Source organism: Lemur catta, chromosome 20 (genome assembly GCF_020740605.2).
Source record: "Lemur catta isolate mLemCat1 chromosome 20, mLemCat1.pri, whole genome shotgun sequence".
Classification (NCBI taxonomy): domain Eukaryota; kingdom Metazoa; phylum Chordata; class Mammalia; order Primates; family Lemuridae; genus Lemur; species Lemur catta.
Genome location: NC_059147.1, coordinates 17,851,068 through 17,870,654, shown reverse-complemented (window position 1 = coordinate 17,870,654; position 19,587 = coordinate 17,851,068). Strand labels below are relative to the sequence as shown.

The window sequence follows — 19,587 nt, the reverse complement described above, 5'->3', positions numbered from 1 at the left end:
GAGCCTAGAAGTTTGAGGTTGCAGTGAGTTATGATGATGCTACTGCATTCAGTTGCGCTCAGGGAACTGAGAGAGATCCTGTCTTAAAATAAAAACAAAAAAACTAATAAGAAAAAAAATTAGCAGGGCATGGTTGCTCCAGCCTGTAGTCCCAGCTTCTCGGGAGGCTGAGGCAAGAGGATGGCTTGAGCCCAGGAGTCTGAGGCTGCAGTGAGCTATAACCTCTCCACTGCACTCCAATGGGTGATACAGTGAGACCTCCATCTCTATATAACAAAAAACAATTATTTTATGGAGCTTACATGGTGGGGCCTAAGTGGGACATTAGGGAGTCTCACCTTATTTAAGCACAAACTGGAATAATCATTGGCAAAATTAGGGACCTCCTCTCCCACAGTAATTATTTCAAACTCTGGTTAGTTCAGTTGATAAAAATTCTGTATATTTCTTGCCATTTTTCATGTTGTAACTACGCAGTTTGCTTCATTTCAGAAGCTACCAACATTTGGTTTGTAAATAACTTGGTATTTACCAGACACAGGTAATTGCCCAGCCCCCGTTTTCCACATGGCATGTGGATTCCACAGAAAACTCATTCACATTGGGTTGGGCCAGGGGACTTTCCCCAAAGAGCTAATAAAAGCTCCAAGGTCTCTGGGCAGAGCCTTGGCAAAGCAAGGCTGCTGGTGAGTAACTGGGAGAAGTGTGCGTAGCCTCTGTCCTCCCCATTCTTCCCCCCTCCAAATCCTTCCCCTTTAAAAAGCAATATGCAACCTTCCATTTTGAACCTTTTAATTAGAAGTTTACAAAACATCATGGGCTCTTTATACACCTTTTGAATTAGAATAATTTAATAAAATGCAAAGTTATGTTTATTCATATCCTTAGCCATCTTTCCTTTATCTCATTACCTTTTGGGGATTTAAACCATAAATCATTTTTCATTTAAACAACAAGAAAAAACTGTAAGCATATAAACAGACTAGGAGAAAGGCGTGTGCATGTGGTATCAGGGAATTTTTCTGTTTCAATACTTTAAAATAGCTTTGTTTCCAAAACTTTTATTTTGGTCAGCCTGAAAGAAAGATGCTTTAGAAATAACAATTGATCTGCCAGGTAAACTGAGGCACACACTAAGGGATGTGTTTGTGAATGGGGCTGAACACTCCGTCTCTGAGTGCCAGCTCCTGCAGACACTTGCGTGGCCACGAGGGTAATCTGGCTGGACTGCTTGTCATTCTCCTAACGGCTGGGCTGGACGGGACTGCCCAGGGTAGCATCCTCTTTACTCCCTCACTGCTTCTTGTCTCTCTCCCAAAGCTGTCCACTCTGATGGGCAACCTGATCCTTAGACAAGGGAAATGCAAGTCTCTGGGCTTCCCACTAGCCCTGCAGATAAACTTGTGGTTGTCAGGCAGTGGGAGCCAATACCAACAACTCCTCTGTCACCCTGTCCTTTTCAGTTAGGGGGAGGCGGTCAAGGAGGAGCAGTGGCAAGTGTCCAGGCTGCTGGGTGAGGGCCAGAGAGAACCTGTTGTTACAGTCCTACTTCCCCCATCGCTGCTGAAGGGGGTTCCTAGTGAAACAGCACTTGCGACTTCAGCCTGCCATTCCAGGGGCACAGACACAGGGCAAAAGGCAGGGCAACGACAGCCACAGTAGGGCAGGGATAGAGGGCTGTTCAGCCCAGCTGATGACAGATGACTGTTAGAGCGAGGGCAGGTGGATGGTCCCAGGGCCCTTCAGTCACTCACCCGCATAAGCAAGCTTGAGTGGCCCTAATACTTGTGCCCAGTCCCTCCACAGCTCCAGTTAAAGACCTCAGTTGTGGAAAGCAAAGCTCTGAGTGGGAAACAGAGAATCCCAGGAGTGGAAAGCGCTAGTGATTTACATATTTGTCACAAGAGCCCTGAAAAGAGTAAAAAGTGGTTCACAACAGGGTGAAGAAACATACCGTGTGTTTCTCCATTCAAGAGAGGAAAAGTCTTTGCTTGATCAGAGATGGGACTCTTTCCAACATGTCTGAACTAACCATAATTTTCTCCTGAAATTCAAGGCCAAGGCAGGAAAACAAAAAAAAACAAAACCCAAAGGCAAATTATGGCTCTGAGGACCCCTCAGGCCTTTCTATAAATTACTCCCTGATGGCTTTGTAGGTGCTTAGAACACATGGAAGTTTTGTAGAGCAAAATTGGAAATAATTGTTTTTGTGTCTGAGGGGAAAAACACTTAAGCCCACAGGTGTCCGCTGGGCTCCTGCAGAAATGTCGTATGGTGGCAGTTCTCAGAAGACAACAGTGAGGTAGCCTTGTTCCTGCTGAGTCTTCAGAAATGGTCTTCTTAGGATAAGTGCTCCTTATACACTTCTCCACGGGGCATTGCGTTTGCAGGGATTGTGGTCACCACCTGATTCTGAAACACGAATATCTTGATTCTTTCAAACACCCAGAGGAAGATGAGCAGGATACTGACATACTGGACCCAGGCGAACTTGATCATCTCCCAGAATCCTGGTTGATAAGTACAGACAGTTAAGGAGTCACACACCACATGTTGTAAGCGTGAAAAGAAAATCCAAGATGGAGATAGTCATGTCTGAATTACCTGAAAAGAAGCGAGGAGGGCATGAGGAGTTGGACCTCGGTCACATACATACCTAGGTGCAATGTGACCTGTTGACCTTGGCCAAATTGTAAAACCAGTTGTATGTGATTAGGACTGTATATACTGGACCTGAGCACCAGCCTCCTGGAGAGACAGCTACGATGAACTATATTCATCATCAACTAGAGGCATCCTACGCTGGCAACCAGCTCTCATCAATCATGTACTGTGCTGAAACCTTCCACAGGTGTCAACTCACAGCAGCCCTCATAAACCCCTGCCTATCCTCACCCGGATGGCGCACAAGTTAGCCGCTTGCTAGATTCGTGTCTCCTGAATTACAATTTCTGTGACCCCTACTGAAACATCTTCTCTTTCGTTTGCTTCTCTGCAATGTTGATTTTATTTCTTACTGCTTGACATAGACAAAGTTAAACCAAGATTTAGGTCACACAGGAAATGGCAAGAAAGTTTCAAACACTCTTGAGATAAAAGGGATAATATATCATTAAGACATAAATACAAAGGTTTCTGAGCTAGAACAACTGTTCAGAAAGAAATACGAACAAGAAACGAATTTTCTTTCCTTTAGGAACAACAGACAGACACAGTCATTTGTGTGGAGTTACAACACCATAGTGATCTCCAATCTAAGGCTTCCCATATCTGTTCCTACATGGGACAACTGAGGAATAATCACTTTTTGGAAACCAAGCTACCATTAACTCTTTCATGTAAAGGATATGAAATGACTTCCACAGGGTATCGGATGACAGCATTAATCACAAAGGGGGCTTCAGCGGCCCTGCCCACCAGCCAGATGGGGTTGGGGTCATCCAGGACGGTGGTGACTGCAACACAATCATTAACCATTAATTGGGACGGTCCTTTACCCTGCCAGGGGAGGGCTATAAAGATGCTTTAATTCCTGTGGGAAGCCTGAGCTTGTGAACTGAAAGAAATCATTCAGAAGGAAAGAGAAATTACTTGTGCAAAGCTGACCACACATTATTTGTTAAAATACTTCCAGAAATACTTATGTTAAAACCTTTGTCAGAGTACTTACATTAATGATTGTCAAAAAGTTAGAAACAGTTTCTTCTACATGTACTGAAAGAATACTATGCTGCCACTAAAAATAATATCAGGTTGGGTGCGGTGGCTCATGCCTATAATCCTAGCATTCTGGGAGGCGGAGGCGGGAGGTCAGGAGTTCGAGACCAGCCTGAGCAAGAGCGAGACCCCCGTCTCTACTAAAAAATAGAAAGAAATTATCTGGACCACTAAAAATATATAGGAAAAATTAGCCGGCCATGGTGGTGCATGCCTGTTGTCCCAGCTACTCAGGAGGCTGAGGCAGGAGGATTGCTTGAGCTCAGGAGTTTGAGGTTGCTGTGAGCTAGGCTGACGCCACGGCACTCTAGCCCGGGCAACAGAGTGAGACTCTGTCTCAAAAAAAAAAAAAAATCAGAACTTTGTAGCTGTGTGAGGAAATGTGTATGTTACACAGTTAAATAAATAAAAATAATTTGAATCCAAAAGTGTTTCCATACTACAATAGCTATATAAAAAGTAGTACATATGGATAAAGAGTGAAAGGAATAACAACAAAAAAAATGGATTTGTAGGTCAATGTTTTTTAGTTTTGTTTTAAAATTTCCTCTATTATTGCAATAATGCTGGTAGTATATTACACAAAATCAGTAAGCAATACTGGAATTGCAGTCCTCCCCCTCCCGAAATGTCTGTGAGTACTATCCATGAGGTCTGGTTACCAAGTAACACCCTAGATGTCTTTAGAGAAAACTTCTGACCATCGACCAGGCAAACATGTTGAGTCAAGCACACGCAATGATGGCCCAAGAGCCTCGTGCTGTAAGGAATGAACACGCTCTGCTCTGCCTTCCAGTAGGAAGCTTGGGCACTTCCGTCCTCCTGCTAGACTGCCGATGTGGCTCAGTCACTCACATTCTCCATTTCTCTCTGGCAGAAAACTCAAGTAGGCTTGTATTTTTACAAAAGGAAACTCATCAAGCCAGGGGTGGGATAAATATGGCAATTAATCATCACTAACCTGCTGGCCCACAGGAGGGGTGGGGGAGGGCTGTGGCCGGTCTAGAGATCAGGACAGAAGGGACAGATCCTAGGTAGTCTGTCTGCTCCCACCACCGAGCATTCGCTGGTTCTGACACTTTGATCATGACAAGGGTTCCAGTTCTTTTTGTCTCCGTTGCCCCCACAAACCTGGAAAGTCCTTGGGCCGTAGCTGAAAGTCCCCAACTCCCGACTCACCATTCCTTTCCTGGTAGGCAGCAACAATGTGAGTGAGGTCATAGTCACGGGCAAAAGGGCTGGTCCCGTTGATCACAGACACCTGGACACGGCAGGCGGATGTGGTGTGAGCACCGAAGAGGCTTCTCCTCCCTTCTCTCCTCTGTCTACCCTCCTGCCCACCCAGGCTGCGGCCACAGACCACCCTCTTCATCTTGGTGGCCTGTTCCATGAGCAGTGAACTTTTCTTCAAGGACAAATAAACTCTCCTGTGACAATTTAAGTCCCTTTACTGTCAGTCTTTCCTTCTGTGGGTATGGAAAGAAGGGTCAATATCCACCTCTCACAGGTTTTAATACTATTTATAAAATACCCCTCTCTGCTCCAATGGGAGAAATAGTTCCTTTAATTTTTTTTAACAGACCATATTTCCAACTCCTTTGTCTTTTTCTTGCTCTTCTCTGATGCTGTCTAATGTCTTTATCTCTTAAAATTAGAAATGGAAATAGATAAAATGCATATAGTAAGCATATAATCCCTTAAAGAAGGAAATAGTTTCTTGCCCTATAATTTCATATTCCTGTTAAATTAATCTGATATATAAATGTTCAAGTAAAAAGATCCAGTGATAAGGTTATACATTAGGTGTATCTATAAAAAGTGCCATATTAAATTTTTATGACTGCCTCACTTTATAACAGATATTTATTATAGCTAGAGTGACCCTAGAGCTCAGTTTATACGTAACAGTCCTGGTTTATGGCTGTAATAACTGATAATCTTTCTTTGACTTTAAAGGTATCTCAGCCCAACTTACATGGTCTCCTTTGTGATAAAATAAAGTTTAGGAATGAGTCATTAGGTGCCTGAATTCTGGATCCACAGAGACAGTTCCTGGCTGTGTTACTTTCAAGCTTTGTGCCTTTGGGAAAATTAATCAATCCCAGTTTCCTCCTCTGCAACAGGAGAGTTCATTCTTTCAAAAAATCTCTCTAAGAGCTTATCAAGAGCCAGGCACTGTTTTAGGCACTGGCGTGATGGTATACAAGATGGCAGCGCTGTTAGTGCTGAGGGAGACAACAAATAAACCAAAAACATACCTTTAGTATGTCAGGCAGTGGTAGGAAAAGTCAGTCTGGGTGAGGGAAAATGGAGGGAGGGGAGCGCGTTTTAGAAAGAAGGGTCACGGAAGGACTGTGCTCAGGGACACTGCAACAGGGACATGAATGGAAGGGTCCAATAAGCAACGTGGATCCCTGGCAGAGGGAACAGCAAGCACAAAAGCACTGAGGTGGGAGGTGCTCCCTGGGTTGGAGAGAGAGCAAAAGGCCAGGGTGGCTGGAATGGAGCCAGGGGGACAGTGATAGGATAGTGGTTGGAGAGCGGGGAAATGACAAGTGTAGGCAAATCAGAGATTGCTCTGATGATGAAATGAGATGATACATGTAAACCACTTCATTCAGGGCTGGTGTATTACCTATTCAATAAAGTATCGTTATTATTAGGATTATTTTGATCAGGGTTTCACTCTGTTGCCCAGGCTAGAGTACAGTGGCACAGTCATAGCTCACTGCAACCTCAAATTCCTGGGTTAATGGGATCCTCTTGCCTCAGCCTCCTGAGTGGCTAGGACTACAGGGGTATGTCACCATGCCTGGATAATTTTTTTATTTTTTGTAAAGACAGGTCTTCCTACGTTGCTCAGGCTAACTGGTATTATTTGTGAAATCTTTTACATCATCATTTTACACGATCACTTGGAATAATCATGTGCGTATGGAAGACAGTGTGTGTGTGTTGTTTCCCTAAAAGCAGAAAACAATTTAGTTCTGTGACTAAAATAGATTATTTTCTCTTTCTTTCTAGGAGTAAATACAGGTGTACTGTCTTCATATTTTGAAAGAATTCATGGGAAGAATTCCTCGGAAGCCCTCTTCCGAGCCACTTACAGAGAAATGCTGTTTCTGCCTTTCATTCCCCTCTTCAAAGAACTTGATAAATGGTGACATAACGAAACAAAGAAGCTGGACAACAAGAAGCATCCTTACGTTGTATCGCACATCTAGGCCACCATAGCTTAGCGGCTGCCTCTGCTGCAGCCTCAGGTCTCCATTCACGTGTAACTGGGACCCGGGAACGGCAAAGGAGGACTGGAGAAACGCCATGCTCTGCATCACAAATGTCGACATCCTCTGAAATCGGCACAAGGGGAGACAATACCAACTGCCGACAGACATGAAGGTCTCTGGGCTCTAGGAGCCACCAGTCTTGGCTGAAGCCCGACAGGCCCTGGTGTAGCCATGCAGGAAGCCTCTGCCCAGAACCCTCTGAGCTGTTGATAGCCCATGTAAATTAATATGACCCCAGTGGAAAACATTCGACTGGGCTAAGTGACATCCCACACTACACCCCAGGAGAGTCTGCGACAGTGTGGGTCTTCCTAGCAATCAGAAGGAGGGCTCTATTCTGTTAAAAGACAAAGGGAGAGGACGGCCTCCCTAAGGGCCTGACTCACGTGCAGTTGGTAGGAGAACGTCAGGATGAGCTGCACACCAAGAACATGCTCCGTAGACTGCAGGGGAAGCTCCAGTTTAAAGTGCAGCCTGTCCATTTTCCCATCCTGGTTCCTGTCTTCTTCTCTCGTCTAGGGAACACAAAGAGGGCCAGTGGTCCTGGTCCTTAATAGGTCTGGGAAGAATCCACCTCACTTCTGAAGTTGGTCAACAGTAACATATAGCAACGAAGGAGCTGGAAAACAAGAAGCACCCTCACATTGTACATCCTCGTCTCTATATACACGATGACCCACTGCCCCGCCTCACACAGGCATTACCTCCCTCACCAAAGGAGAGAGAAAAATAAGCAGGTGTAAGTGCATCAATATTAGGGAAAAAGACAGTGTGCATGGCCCCTGAACTCCACAGCTGTATGTCTGAAATGAGCACTGGTTGAAATAAGGGGAACTTAAAGTGGCAACAATGAGAGAAAACACCTGGATAACATTTGTCTCTTTCAGTTGTCTCGTTTGCTCTGGTTTGTTTGTACTGGTGTTTTCTCTTTTGCTTTGTTATAAACATGCTTGGATTTGTACAGAAAATTTAAATAGCGTATCAATATCATCTTCTACTTCTTTACAAGGTAACCTTTTAAAATAGAAAAAAACATAATACCAATCAACATGCATTCTCCAAACAAACTCAACAGAAAATCACCAAGCTCTATTTATACATTCTTAAACCACAAGTGTCTTTGCCGCAGATTCTTGATGTTGGACCTCATCCATCATTCATGTCAGGACTTTAAAGCCTCGTGCATCTTTTAGTACCAATCAATAAAATGAAAAAGGAAGCTAAGTAAAATCAGCAAAGCAACAAATCAGATATTTGATAAATTATGCAGAAGAAAGTCAGGAAACCAGGCAGAGATCTGAGGATGTAAAAAGACAAATTGCAGCTTAGGGAGCGTACGGCGACAGCATACGTAGGCATACGAAATGACTAGCAGGAAAGGACGGTTACTGAAATGTGATCACTGCTGACAAGATTCTTCCACATAACTCTGGATCTTGTTCTACAACTGATCCTTTTTCACCGTAGGTTCCCATAGGACTCTACTACGGTATAGCAGCTTTCCCACCTGAATCCCCCATCCACGAGTTCATTTTGCTTTCCACCATTGCCATTACATGAGGAAGAGACTTTTTATCCTATTTCAGGCTAATAAGGTTGTTGGAGATGGAGAAATCTCAGTTTTCAGAACCTTTCAATCATTTTTTTCTGTTTAGGCAGTAACATCCTTACCCTGGGCCTTGCTTTAGAGAAACCTACCCTCCTCCTTCTGTTGGACTCCATTCCCTCTGTCCTGTTCCATCAGCTTCCCAGGTGCTGGGGAAGGATATTTGCTACCGGGACTGATGATTAAGTTTTGGAAGTAATTATGTGCTAGGAATTATGACTAGGATATACGAGAGGCGGCCTTCTCTTCCTGTGAATTTTCTTCAGCTGGTATATGGGAACACTTGGAACACAATGTTTAGTTAACTCTCTGTAACGCACCGTGCCTTCTGGATCTTTAGGATTATACAGGAAGCAAAGATCAATTTCTCAACTATCCTCTTGTAAGAGCATATTGACCAGGAGAGAATTTCCAGAAGAATCTAGAGTCTGACACAGTGTTAGAAAAAGACAATCTCATTTCCCTTCATGTTTACAATAAATGTAAAGCCTGAGTAGGCAGAACAGGTACTATCCCCATGGTACAGATGAGAAAATCAAGGTGCAGGGAGGTTAGTGCATTTATCAGAGGTACAGCTGGTGGTGGTGAAGACAGGATTTGAAATCATGTCTTTGACTTCAAATCTGGTCCTCTCTCTGGGACTAAAATGTCCAGACTTAAAAAACAATGCAAAGAGAAGATGTTGGGTAGAAGAAATCTTCTTGCAAAAAGGCAGCGTGTTAAGTCTGTACAGTTGCTTGTGTGCACGCTTTATTCCAAGCACGGAGAGGACAGAGATCTGGCACAGCACCAGCTAGAGTGTCTACTTGGTAAATTGACTCATTCATCTGTCAAGTACTTTTTGAGGCGCTACTGTGCCAGGCACTATTTCAAGTAATGGGACTATAATGCCAAACAAATTAGGAAAAGTCCCCACCCTAACGCAGCTCACATTCCCAGCTGACAAAGTAGAAAATAAATCAACAAATAAACAAGTAACAACATGAAATAGGAGTAAGTGCCATAAAGAGAAATGAAACAGGCTAAAATTAGAGAATGATGAGGGTAGAATTTAAAAGAATTTTTTACAGAAACTATTCAGGATGACCTGACTTGTTGGAGACCAGATGAAGCGAGGTGATGAGGCGCGGAGTGTCGGGGAAGAGTGAGCCAGGCCAACCACGTGCACATGCCTTGGGTGACTGCGGGGCCAGTGTGCTGGGCAGAGGGGTGAGAAGGACAACAGGGCCGACAGAGCCTCTGGGAGAATCGATGACGCAAACGGTGTGTCTGTCACATACCACCTGTGACCAAGCTAGACTCCCACCCCACAGGGCTGTCAAAGGTTGGCTACATGTTAGCACTTTGAACATTGATGAAATCAAGTATTTAATTCCATTTAGTTCAAAATAAGCTTAACACATGTACAACAGCTATAAAGGCAGGAATTCAAAGAGCTACCACTTCTTTAACACAAATTCTAGGTCAATATCTAAAAATCCAACTTAGAGAATTCACGAATCACACCACCTCCTTATTTCTATGAGGTATATGTATGATTTGGAACAATTTTTATATCCATTGAATGTCCCATCTGATCCCTCTGCATATCCCAGGAGAGAGGCAGGTACTAGCATGCCCTGTATAGAGATAGATAAATTGAGGCTGAAAGAGCATAAAGAACCCAAAGACAGAATTGGGAGTAGAACCCAGGTTTGCTGACTGTTGACTCAGAGCTCCTTCCATAATAGCTCATAAGAACCCTAATTTCAAACATTTCTGATGGTTAAAGTAGGATAACCCTTTACAGGTATACAGGAAATCACCACTAATGAAGTAGATAGAAAAGTGCACTGCAGTCCACCTGTATCAATCAAGGTCCGGTCACAAAAAGAGAAATGAAAATAGTTATTTTAACAGGGAGAATTTAATACAGGGAGTAATCAGTCCCAGTGGTATCAGAGGACTGACGAGGCACAAAGGGAATGCTGCAGAACACAGAGCGAGTAACTGCAGGGAGCAGCTCCCACACCCAGCCCTAGAGGAGAGAGGGAAGGGGTTGGGATTGTTAGAACCTAGAGGCTTGAAGGAGACAGAAGCCCCAAGGAGCTGGGACTCGGACCTCAAGAAGGAGCACTGCCCAGCTGGTGCCAGGACCTCCAGAGCTGGGAGGAGGGGAACCTGTAGGGCTGGAGGAAAGAGAGAGGGTCTTACTCCCTCTTTGCTTCTTGTCCCTGTTTGTGTCACCTTGCTTGTGGTTCTTCACTCTGGCAACTGGCTGCAGTTTCTGCCCACTCCTAGAACAAGGCTCATCATGCCTCCTGCTGGCGGAACCTAATAAGGAGCCAGCAGGCAGAGGAGCAGGTGGTTTCCAGCATCAGCACCAGCATCAGGAAGCGGAGCACAGGGGGGAAGGTTGGTAGTTGGCACAACACGTCATAACCAGCACACCTGACTGTCCCAGCTGTTGTGAATTTAAGGTGTGCCATTGTTTCCAGTCTCCTGACTTACAATATTTTTCCCATTTGGAATTCCACAGTATCTGATGGTTTGTTTGAATTTTGTTTGGTTCCTGTTTTGTTTTCATACCTTTTATTCTTTCGAGTCAGACTCTTATATTAAAAGTTAATTTCCTGGGTTATACCAGTGTCCACTTCGCCATATACTTGTTTGTCATCACTGGGTGCTCCATTTTTTCTCTTTATGTTGAAAATACACTTTGGCATCAGTCTTTGGATGTCCATCGAAGTAGGGACTGCCACTTCATGGTGCCTAGACTTATCAAATCCTTGCTACCTGTTTTAATTATCTAAGACACCATTGAATATAAAATCAACCGTTATTTCATATACCAGTAAGAATGCAAAAATACTCCCAATTAAACTATGACATGATGTTTTCTAACCACTTATTTATTTTATACTTATTGAAAGAGGTTTTAGATTTAAACATATCTATGCCAGATATCATGCTAGTTTACTTAGAATAATATGAGCAAAATAAATTGTTCTACGATTCTTAAAACTTCTTTACAACCTCATTCTTTTGAATAACACCTTAACTTAGTCAACGATGTCCACACTTTTCCATGCAATTTTGTCCTTTGTACCATCAGGCATGTTGGTGATATAGCATTTAAAAGAACAATCTATATAAGAAATTAACACCCATTGGTGTTAAAAGCAAGCTTTTAAATTATGTAGAGCTTTCTTATTTGTAAATGCCACTTGAACTTCCCCTGACAGGCTCTCTATTTGATTCTCAGAGGCTATAACAATGTTTTATTGCCAGGCAGGGTGGCACATGCCTATAGTCCAGGGCAGGAGGATCAACTGAGCCCAGCAGTTCGAGTCCAACCTGAGCAACATGTGAGACCCTGTCTGTTAAAAAAAATAAAAGTTTAAAATATTTTTAAAAAGATGTTTTATTACTGTTTCCGGGGTTTTGTTTCAAGTTGCTGATGCCCCTTCTGCAAGTTTTGATGGTGGCACTTTTGTCTGCACGTGGGTAGACAGTGACAATGACGGCAAGCCTGCCTCCTGGCCCATAGCTAACGCAAGGCAATGCGCTCTGATTTCAGAGATGAAATCAGACACAAGGTACTCTCCACTCGTGCTCTGGTATCCTTCTATAGCCGTCAGCTCCCATATTCTCTGGGTCCACACATGCCTTAAAGAGCCACATCAGGCTCACTGAGGGAAAAGGTCACTCTGTTTTCTTCTTCCCTTGTGAAAAACAACAAAACAGACTTTTAAAGCATTAAAAACACAGGAACTTCAGAGACACTGTCAAAGGTGAGCCGACCAAAGCAGAAGCAGGCCATTTGTGACTTCTGCAGTATTTCTCCAAATTAGCAACAGCGTAGCCACCTCCCAGCGTTTGTTTAAAACTTGATCCCAAACCACTGCTTCCTTTGCTTCAAGGACGATTTCCTGGACAGGTTGACGCTACTTTGGCTTTATGTTCAGAATTAGAAAATAAAAGTATTTTGTTACAATAAGGGTTAAGATTTTAAGCTCTGGCATAGGAAGCACTGAGTTCCAATCCAGACTCTGTTCAGTTGAAAGCTAAGGCAAATTATACCATTTCTCTGAGTCTGTTTCTTCATCTTTAAAAGGGGGGTATGACCTCCACCTCACAGGGTTGCCACAGGGATTAAGCAGATAATGTAGTTTTAAAAACTCAATAGCTAACACTTCCCAAATGATTATTACAGGCCAAGTACTATGTAAAGGACATTTAAAAGTATAATGATAACATGTTTATCATATGCCTATTATGGCTTGTGTAGCTGTCTCCTACATGCATTTCTGCATACTGACACAGGATGCACATACCATAAAATCCAGCTTTTAAAAAATGTAATTCAGTAGATTTTAACACATACAAAGTTGCACACTAATACTCACCACTATTTAATGCCAATTCAGAACATTTGTAAGATCCCCAAAAGAAACCCCACATCCATTAGTGGTCATTCCCCTTATATCTCCCCCATGTTCTTCCTCAAGCCCGGGCAACCCCTTATCTCCTTTCTGTCTCAATAGATTTGTCTATTTTGGAATTTTCACATAAATGGAAACATAGAACATGCGCTGATTTGTGACTGGATTCTTTCAGCTAACAAAATGTTTTCACCGTTCATTCGTATTGTAGCATATATCTTGACTCCATTTTTTAAGGCTGAATAATATTCTACCGTGTGGATATATAACACTTTGTTTATCCATTCATCTGTAGATGGATATTTGGGTTATTTCCATATTTTTGGTATTATGAATAATGCTGCAATGAACATTTGTGCACAAGTTTTTGTGCAGATATATGTCTTCAATTCTCTTGGGTATACACCTAGGAGTGGAAATGCTGGGTCATGGGTAACTCTATGTTTAACTTTTTAATGAACTGCCAAATGGTTTTCCAAAGTGGCTGCACCATTTTATATACTTAATTTCTTTAAAATTTCTATTGATTTTTTTTTTAGATAGGCCCTTCCTAAATTAGGGCCTTTTCAAAATAGTTGTCATTACCATTTAAAAATCTTGTATTATGTTAATTAATAGCACAAAATTTAAAAGTTACAAAAGGGTATACAGTAAAAAAATTTCTCTCCTACCCAAATCTCAGCCAATTATGTCCTTCCTCAGGAGCAACTGATGTTGTCAGTTTCTTCTGTAGCCTCCCAGAGACATCCAAAGGGGACAAACATATATATGTGTGTGTGTATACACACAATCGTTTTGTTATTATTTTCTATTATTTTCATAGAAATGGAAGCATATTACACATAACTTTTTTTTACATGTATTTCTCTTTAAGATGGTTCCACATCAGTATCTGCAGATACACCTCATTACAAAAGAATAGCTATGTAACATTCCACTGGGCAGATATCTCACAATTTCTCTGAGTCTCCTATTGATTTGTAGGTTGTTTGCAATATTTGCTGTTACAATGCTGCAAGGAGTAAAGTTTTACATGTGCCATTTCACAGGTGTGTATAAACCTTACTAGAAGCAGCAGCAGCAGGCACATGGATTTGTACTTTTGATAAATATGAAGCCAAATGTCTTTTGGATTGCAGTTGGGGTCTTTTCTTCCTTTGTGTATTCCAATTCATGTTTTGGTATCTCATGATTTTAAACAATTCCCAAGCCAAGAGTTCAGCCAGGAAGGAAGCAAATCATTTACTGAGGAAGACTGAAGATGATAAGGTCATAAATTACTTGGAGCCATTGGTCTAGAATGAAGGGCAGGGAAAAGACTAAGTAAAAGGAGCTTGTGTTTTGTGTTTTATGGAATAGTTTAAACTTATCCAGTATTAAAAAGAATTAATGGTCTTGGCACCATAAAAGCACAGGGTAGTCTTTGCTGGGAACCCACACACAAGAAGCAGGGAGAGGCGAGTGCAGTGCTCTGGAGAGAGTGGTTTCTGGTTATAGAGACAAGAGGCTAACCACCAGTCCAACTGGGGAGTCCCCCACTTAAGGTGAATGAACAAGTAAAAGGAATGAATGAATGAAACATAATGTTATATCCTTGTTTTCATTATTATTTCTTAGACTCAAATAACCAGAAGCATATGCCAGAAAGGAATATATAAATACAAAGATTTTTCTAACAAAAAATCACAACACAGAATGCTAAAGTAAAACTTACAAGTTAATTTTTTGTGATTAGAATGAAAAAAACCTTTGTTTTCACTTTGGAAAGGAAATATGCGAACATGGAACTCAAGAAGCGCAGTGGGTATTCAGTGTAAAGTTAAATCAATCTTGACGGTAGCCTCTCATCCACTCTTCTCCAGAGGCATTATATTCTCAAATAAGAATAAAAACAGGCAATGTGTAATGATTAGTGAGGAACAATTGAAAGACATGTGTATTCTATTCTGGTTCTATTTCTAAAATCAATTTAAAAGACCAGATCATTTAAAGCAGTGGTCCCCAATCTTTTATGGCACCAGGGACCAGTGTCATGGAACAATTTTTCCACCAAGGGGGTGATGAGGGGTGGGTCGGGGTGGGGATGGTTTTGGGATGATTCAAGCATATTACATTTATTGTGCAGTCAAACCTCTCTGGCAATGATAATCTGTATTTGCAGCTGCTCCCCAGCACTAGCCTCACTGCCTCAGCTCCACCTCAGATCATCAGGCATTAGATTCTCATAAGGAGCGTGCAACCTAAATCCTTTGAGTGCACAGTTTACAGTAGGATTCTATGCTCCTGTGAGAATCTAATGACGCTGCTGATCTGACAGGAGGAGGAGGTTATGTGGTGATGCCAGCCATAGGGAGCAGCTGTAAATAAAGATGAAGCTTCTATTGCTGGCCTCCCACACACCTCCTGCAGTGTGGCCTGGATCCTAACAGGCCATGGACCAGTACCAGGCCTTGGCAGGGGGGCTGGGGACAGCAGATTTAAAGAATCAAAGAATTCAATGATGCTACAGAAAATATCCAGCTTCCATGGCACATATTTTTATCTCATTTACTTGATAATTTTGAAATGTATCTCAAGGTCTTTAAACACTATTTCCATTGCTACTTTTCAGTTTCTCACTTTTAGGCATTCTCTACTCACTTCCCACAAGATGCTGACTTAGCATTTTCTTCCACCTCCAGCCCCGTCACACCCATGCACACCTTTTTCATCCCCCAAATAGAGTTAAACTCTGTTTTGGTCAGTCGATATTCCATGTTCACATAATTAAAACCATATAAATCCTATTCACAACTCTGATTACTTTTTCTTTCTCACTTTTACTTACTTTTTGTTTCCTGGTGGCTCATAATTATTTTATTTGCTTCCTCAGTTTTCTATGTACTTATACAATTTCAACAAACAATTTCTATTCTAGTTCCTTACAATTTGATATTTAAATGTATAAAATTTAGTTAAAATCTTGTTTATTGAAATATTATCCCTACTAGTAAAAAAGCAAATCAAATATCCACCAACAGGGAATTGATTAAATACATTACAGTTGTCCTATATCATGAAACACTTTGCAAACCTCAAAAAGAATAAGGTTGGTCAACAAGTATTGATACATGTACCAAACTGAGACTTTACTTTTCTGTCATTATATATACCTAAACCTCTAATATCTTATAATGTGCATGTACTTTTGTAATCAGAATAAAGGAAAATTTAAAAAGTACTGAGACAAAAATAATCTGAATTATATTCTGCTCGTAGTTATTCATATGATCAGTCAGATTTTTAAATATTGTATTGTATTTAGTTTTTGTTGGGAAAAGTCTGATTTTTTTTTCCCAGCTACACAAGTTTGTCATGTAGGCCAATCATCTCAGCGATGTCTGAAGAGATTCAATTCTGGAAAACGGAAAATCAGAACTTCTGAAATAAATGTTTTCAGAAAATGAGTGCAGAGGGGTGACTGACCATAAAGGAAGCACTCGCTTATCCTGAACCGAATACTAAATTTCAGACGGCGAAATGCCTCACTTTCATCCCGGGCAGCCGCAGGGTGGCCCAGCATCTAATGAGAGCAGCCCAGGGAGGCGCGCCTCGGCCAGAGCACACCCTGGAGGTCGCTTAACCCGGCAGCGCCTCGGTTCCAGGGGTCAACTCTGCACGAAAATGTCCGCCCTTTCCTGTTCTCCAGGGTCGGGATGTAGAAACGCAGCGACACGGTCGGGGGTGTCGACTTGGACAGCGCTCGGCCTCCAAGGCTCCTCAAGGGACTTCTCGTAACCCCCTTCCGTGAGGCCAGAACCACGGACGCGAGGCGGGGCAGGGGCAGGCCGTCCCCAGACTCCCGGACTCTGTCGGGACACACACGCGGACAGCAAGGCTAACTTTCCCGGGGTGTGAACGCCTGGGCGAAGGGGACTAAAACAACACGTCTACTCCCGGGACATTAAGCGCATGCGCAGGCCAGAGAGCCCGTGTCCACAGCCTCCGCGGGGCCGGAGGCCTCAGGGTCCGCGCTCCCCGGCCGGGCCGCTCGCCGCGCTCCACCACCCCCCGCCCCCGCTCCGCCCCGGGCGGGAACCACGCACCGACACGAGCGGGACGCGCAGGCGATCCCCCTGCAGCCGGTTGAAGGCGGGAAACGTGCTCCAGGCGAGGACCCCGCCGCGCTCGGGTCCCAGCAGGGCCACGAGCAGCGCCTGGTGCTGGAAGCGCACGGTCGGCTGCTCCTCGTAGCTGCTCCGCTTCAGCCAAAAGCCTGAGTCAAGGAGGGCGGTGGGGACGCGGTCAGGACGGCCGGCCCGGGCCGAGCGGGCCGCGGGGAGCTGTGGGGCGCGCCGGCCGCGGCGGGCTCACCGTGGCTCCGGAAGGCCACCAGCAGCGGCGGGATGTAGGTGAGCGCGGCGGCCAGCAGCAGGAAGAGCGCGGCTTTGGAGCAGAGCCCCGCGCGGTAGCCGCGCTCGACCGGGTGGGAGAAGAGCTCGTGGAGCGCCATGAGCGCCGCGCGCAGCCAGCCCGCCCGCCGGGCCCCTCAGCGACTCGAGACGTACGGGCAACTTTGGCTTCGGTTGGTTGCCATCGCCGTGGTCTCCACGGCAACCGGCGGCGCAGGCAAAGGGACCAATCGCAAGGACGGGAGCTTTGGCGGGGCGGGGCTAAGGCGGCGGCGCGCGCCAGTGGACCGAGGCCCTCGCTTGATGCGCGCGTCTCCTTGAAGGCTGAGTGGTCATGTAATAGGATGTTTCCGTGGACCTGAGTCGTAGCCATCGTCTGTGTTAACATTTGTGTAAAATAAGATTTCATAGAAGTTGACTTGTAAGTAAATACCTGCTTCTGTGTCACCTGTTAGCCCCCAATTTGGTCCATGCGAGTCCCATGGCCCTGGGCTAAGACCACAGCCAGGTTCCTTTGCCTCCATGTTTTCTGTTGCTTCCACGATGCTCCACGGCAGGACGGCCGCGGGAACGGAAGAACACGAATCCCCAGGCTCTCGGAGGGATAGAGGTGAATCACCACATAGCGCTCTCGGACGTCTCTTGTTACACTGTATTGGGTACAAGCTAGGCTACGGGTTTTAGGGGAAGCTATGGTCGTCCCCAAAGATAACATTGGCTTATCACTTAATTGAAGGCTTTGGCCGAGGCGGGATAATCGCTTGAGCCCAAGAGTTGGAGACCAGCCTGGGACACAGTGAGACCTTATCTCTATAAAAGAAAAAAGAAATTAGCCGAGTGTGGGGACACGTGCCTGTAGACCCAGATACTCCGGAGGCTGAGGCTAGGAGCTAGGAGACTAGCTTGAGCAGCTTGAGCCTAGGAGTTTTAGGTTGCAGTGAGCTATGATGTCGCCACTGCACTCAAGTCCAGGCAACAACAGAGCCACACCCCGTCCAAAAAAAAAAAAAAAAAAGTGAAGGCCTTTTCTTCCCCCTAGATCAATATGGCAGAGGATTTTCTTTTTAAAAACTGTGTTCTGTAGCAATGTTCTGCATCAAAATGTTCTGAATGATGACAGCGCGGTGTTAGAGTGTGAGGTTTATGCTCAAAGTGGAGTCCGGTCATTGATGCCCCTACTTTAGAGGCAACGTTAGTAGGGCTATTAGATGAAGAGAACAGCTGAGATCCTAACAACACAGACAACACAACACAGACAGAGAGAAAGGTCAAGACCTGCTCATGTGAGGAAACTATCCCATGGTTCTCCCAAGACAACAATTAATGTCATTAGCCATAAAATGCTTTTGACATATCATTGGGTCCAGTACTAGACATTCTTGCTTTAAAACTTTTCTGGGATGGCAACATAGCTCTTAAATACAGCAATTGTTTGGCTTAAACCTATGGTATGATTCTGACACTATATTGTGTCTATACTTTAAGTGGATGACTTTCATTTATTTAAATAAAATAAGGGCATTCAAGAATAGATGAATCTAGTGTTGACTCCTGTGGGTTAATGTCTCTTAAGGAAGGGGGTGTTTTCCTCCCAAGCTCCTTCTTTCAACAGAAGCAAACAGATACTGTAGCTAAGTTGCTGCTGAAACATGGTGACTGATAAGAATTTAGGTGTATGAAGTGCTTCAGACTTCTGTGAGATGCCATGAGCAAAAGTATTTAGTAATAATGGATAATAATATTTACTCTTCACTCCCTTGATTTGTAGAAGCTAGTTTTTGTGGTTTTATTTCAATTTTTGAGAGAACATTTACTTTTTAAAAAATGCCATGGTACTATGTATATCATGTTATTTTCATACATTCATGACTGAGTACTGACTTCTCAGTTTCCATTTCCATAATGTTCTTGTATTTCATATAATACAATTTACCTCCAAGGATGAAAAGAGTCATTTTCTTAAAAAGTATGTATCTTAATTGTGTCCCTCTCCTTTAGAAGAGCTCCTGTTTAAGGTCTCTTGAATCAGCTTAGAACTCCTGAATGTCTTCAAGGCTTTCCAACATGTCTTTTACCTTGGCACTTAACTATATTACTTCTCAATTCCCTCTTCCAACCCCAGCCTTCGTTTTTATCTGGAAAGGAAAGTTTACACTTTGAAA

General features: G+C 43.6%; 1 protein-coding gene across 2 annotated transcripts; it reads right to left on the bottom strand.

Annotated features, from left to right (window-relative positions):
* Nucleotides 1–775: 775 nt before the first annotated feature.
* Nucleotides 776–17,620, bottom strand: LOC123625423 (transmembrane protein 231). 2 transcript variants are annotated; one of them, XM_045533917.1, is made up of 7 exons: nucleotides 17,388–17,620; nucleotides 17,120–17,289; nucleotides 7,391–7,519; nucleotides 6,924–7,067; nucleotides 4,897–4,978; nucleotides 3,350–3,455; nucleotides 776–2,521 (listed from the first exon to the last, which is right to left on the bottom strand). In XM_045533917.1, the coding sequence occupies exons 1-7, from the start codon at nucleotides 17,524–17,526 to the stop codon at nucleotides 2,341–2,343; spliced, it is 951 nt and encodes a 316-aa protein (XP_045389873.1). In that variant the 5' UTR covers nucleotides 17,527–17,620; the 3' UTR covers nucleotides 776–2,340. The 2 variants fall into 2 exon arrangements, with proteins under 2 accessions (XP_045389873.1, XP_045389874.1); XM_045533918.1 differs by having other exon boundaries at nucleotides 6,924–7,043; nucleotides 17,388–17,606.
* Between the last annotated feature and the right edge of the window lie 1,967 nt (nucleotides 17,621–19,587).

Bases quoted from the DNA above. Each gene is read 5' to 3' on its own strand.
- LOC123625423 (XM_045533917.1), bottom strand. From the start codon at position 17,526: ATGGCGCTCCACGAGCTCTTCTCCCACCCGGTCGAGCGCGGCTACCGC. The intron at 17,290-17,387 runs GTGAGCCCGCCG...TCCTTGACTCAG, and splicing joins GGTGGCCTTCCGGAGCCACG to GCTTTTGGCTGAAGCGGAGC. The intron at 7,068-7,390 runs GTGAGTCAGGCC...TGCCGATTTCAG, and splicing joins CGTTCTCCTACCAACTGCAC to AGGATGTCGACATTTGTGAT.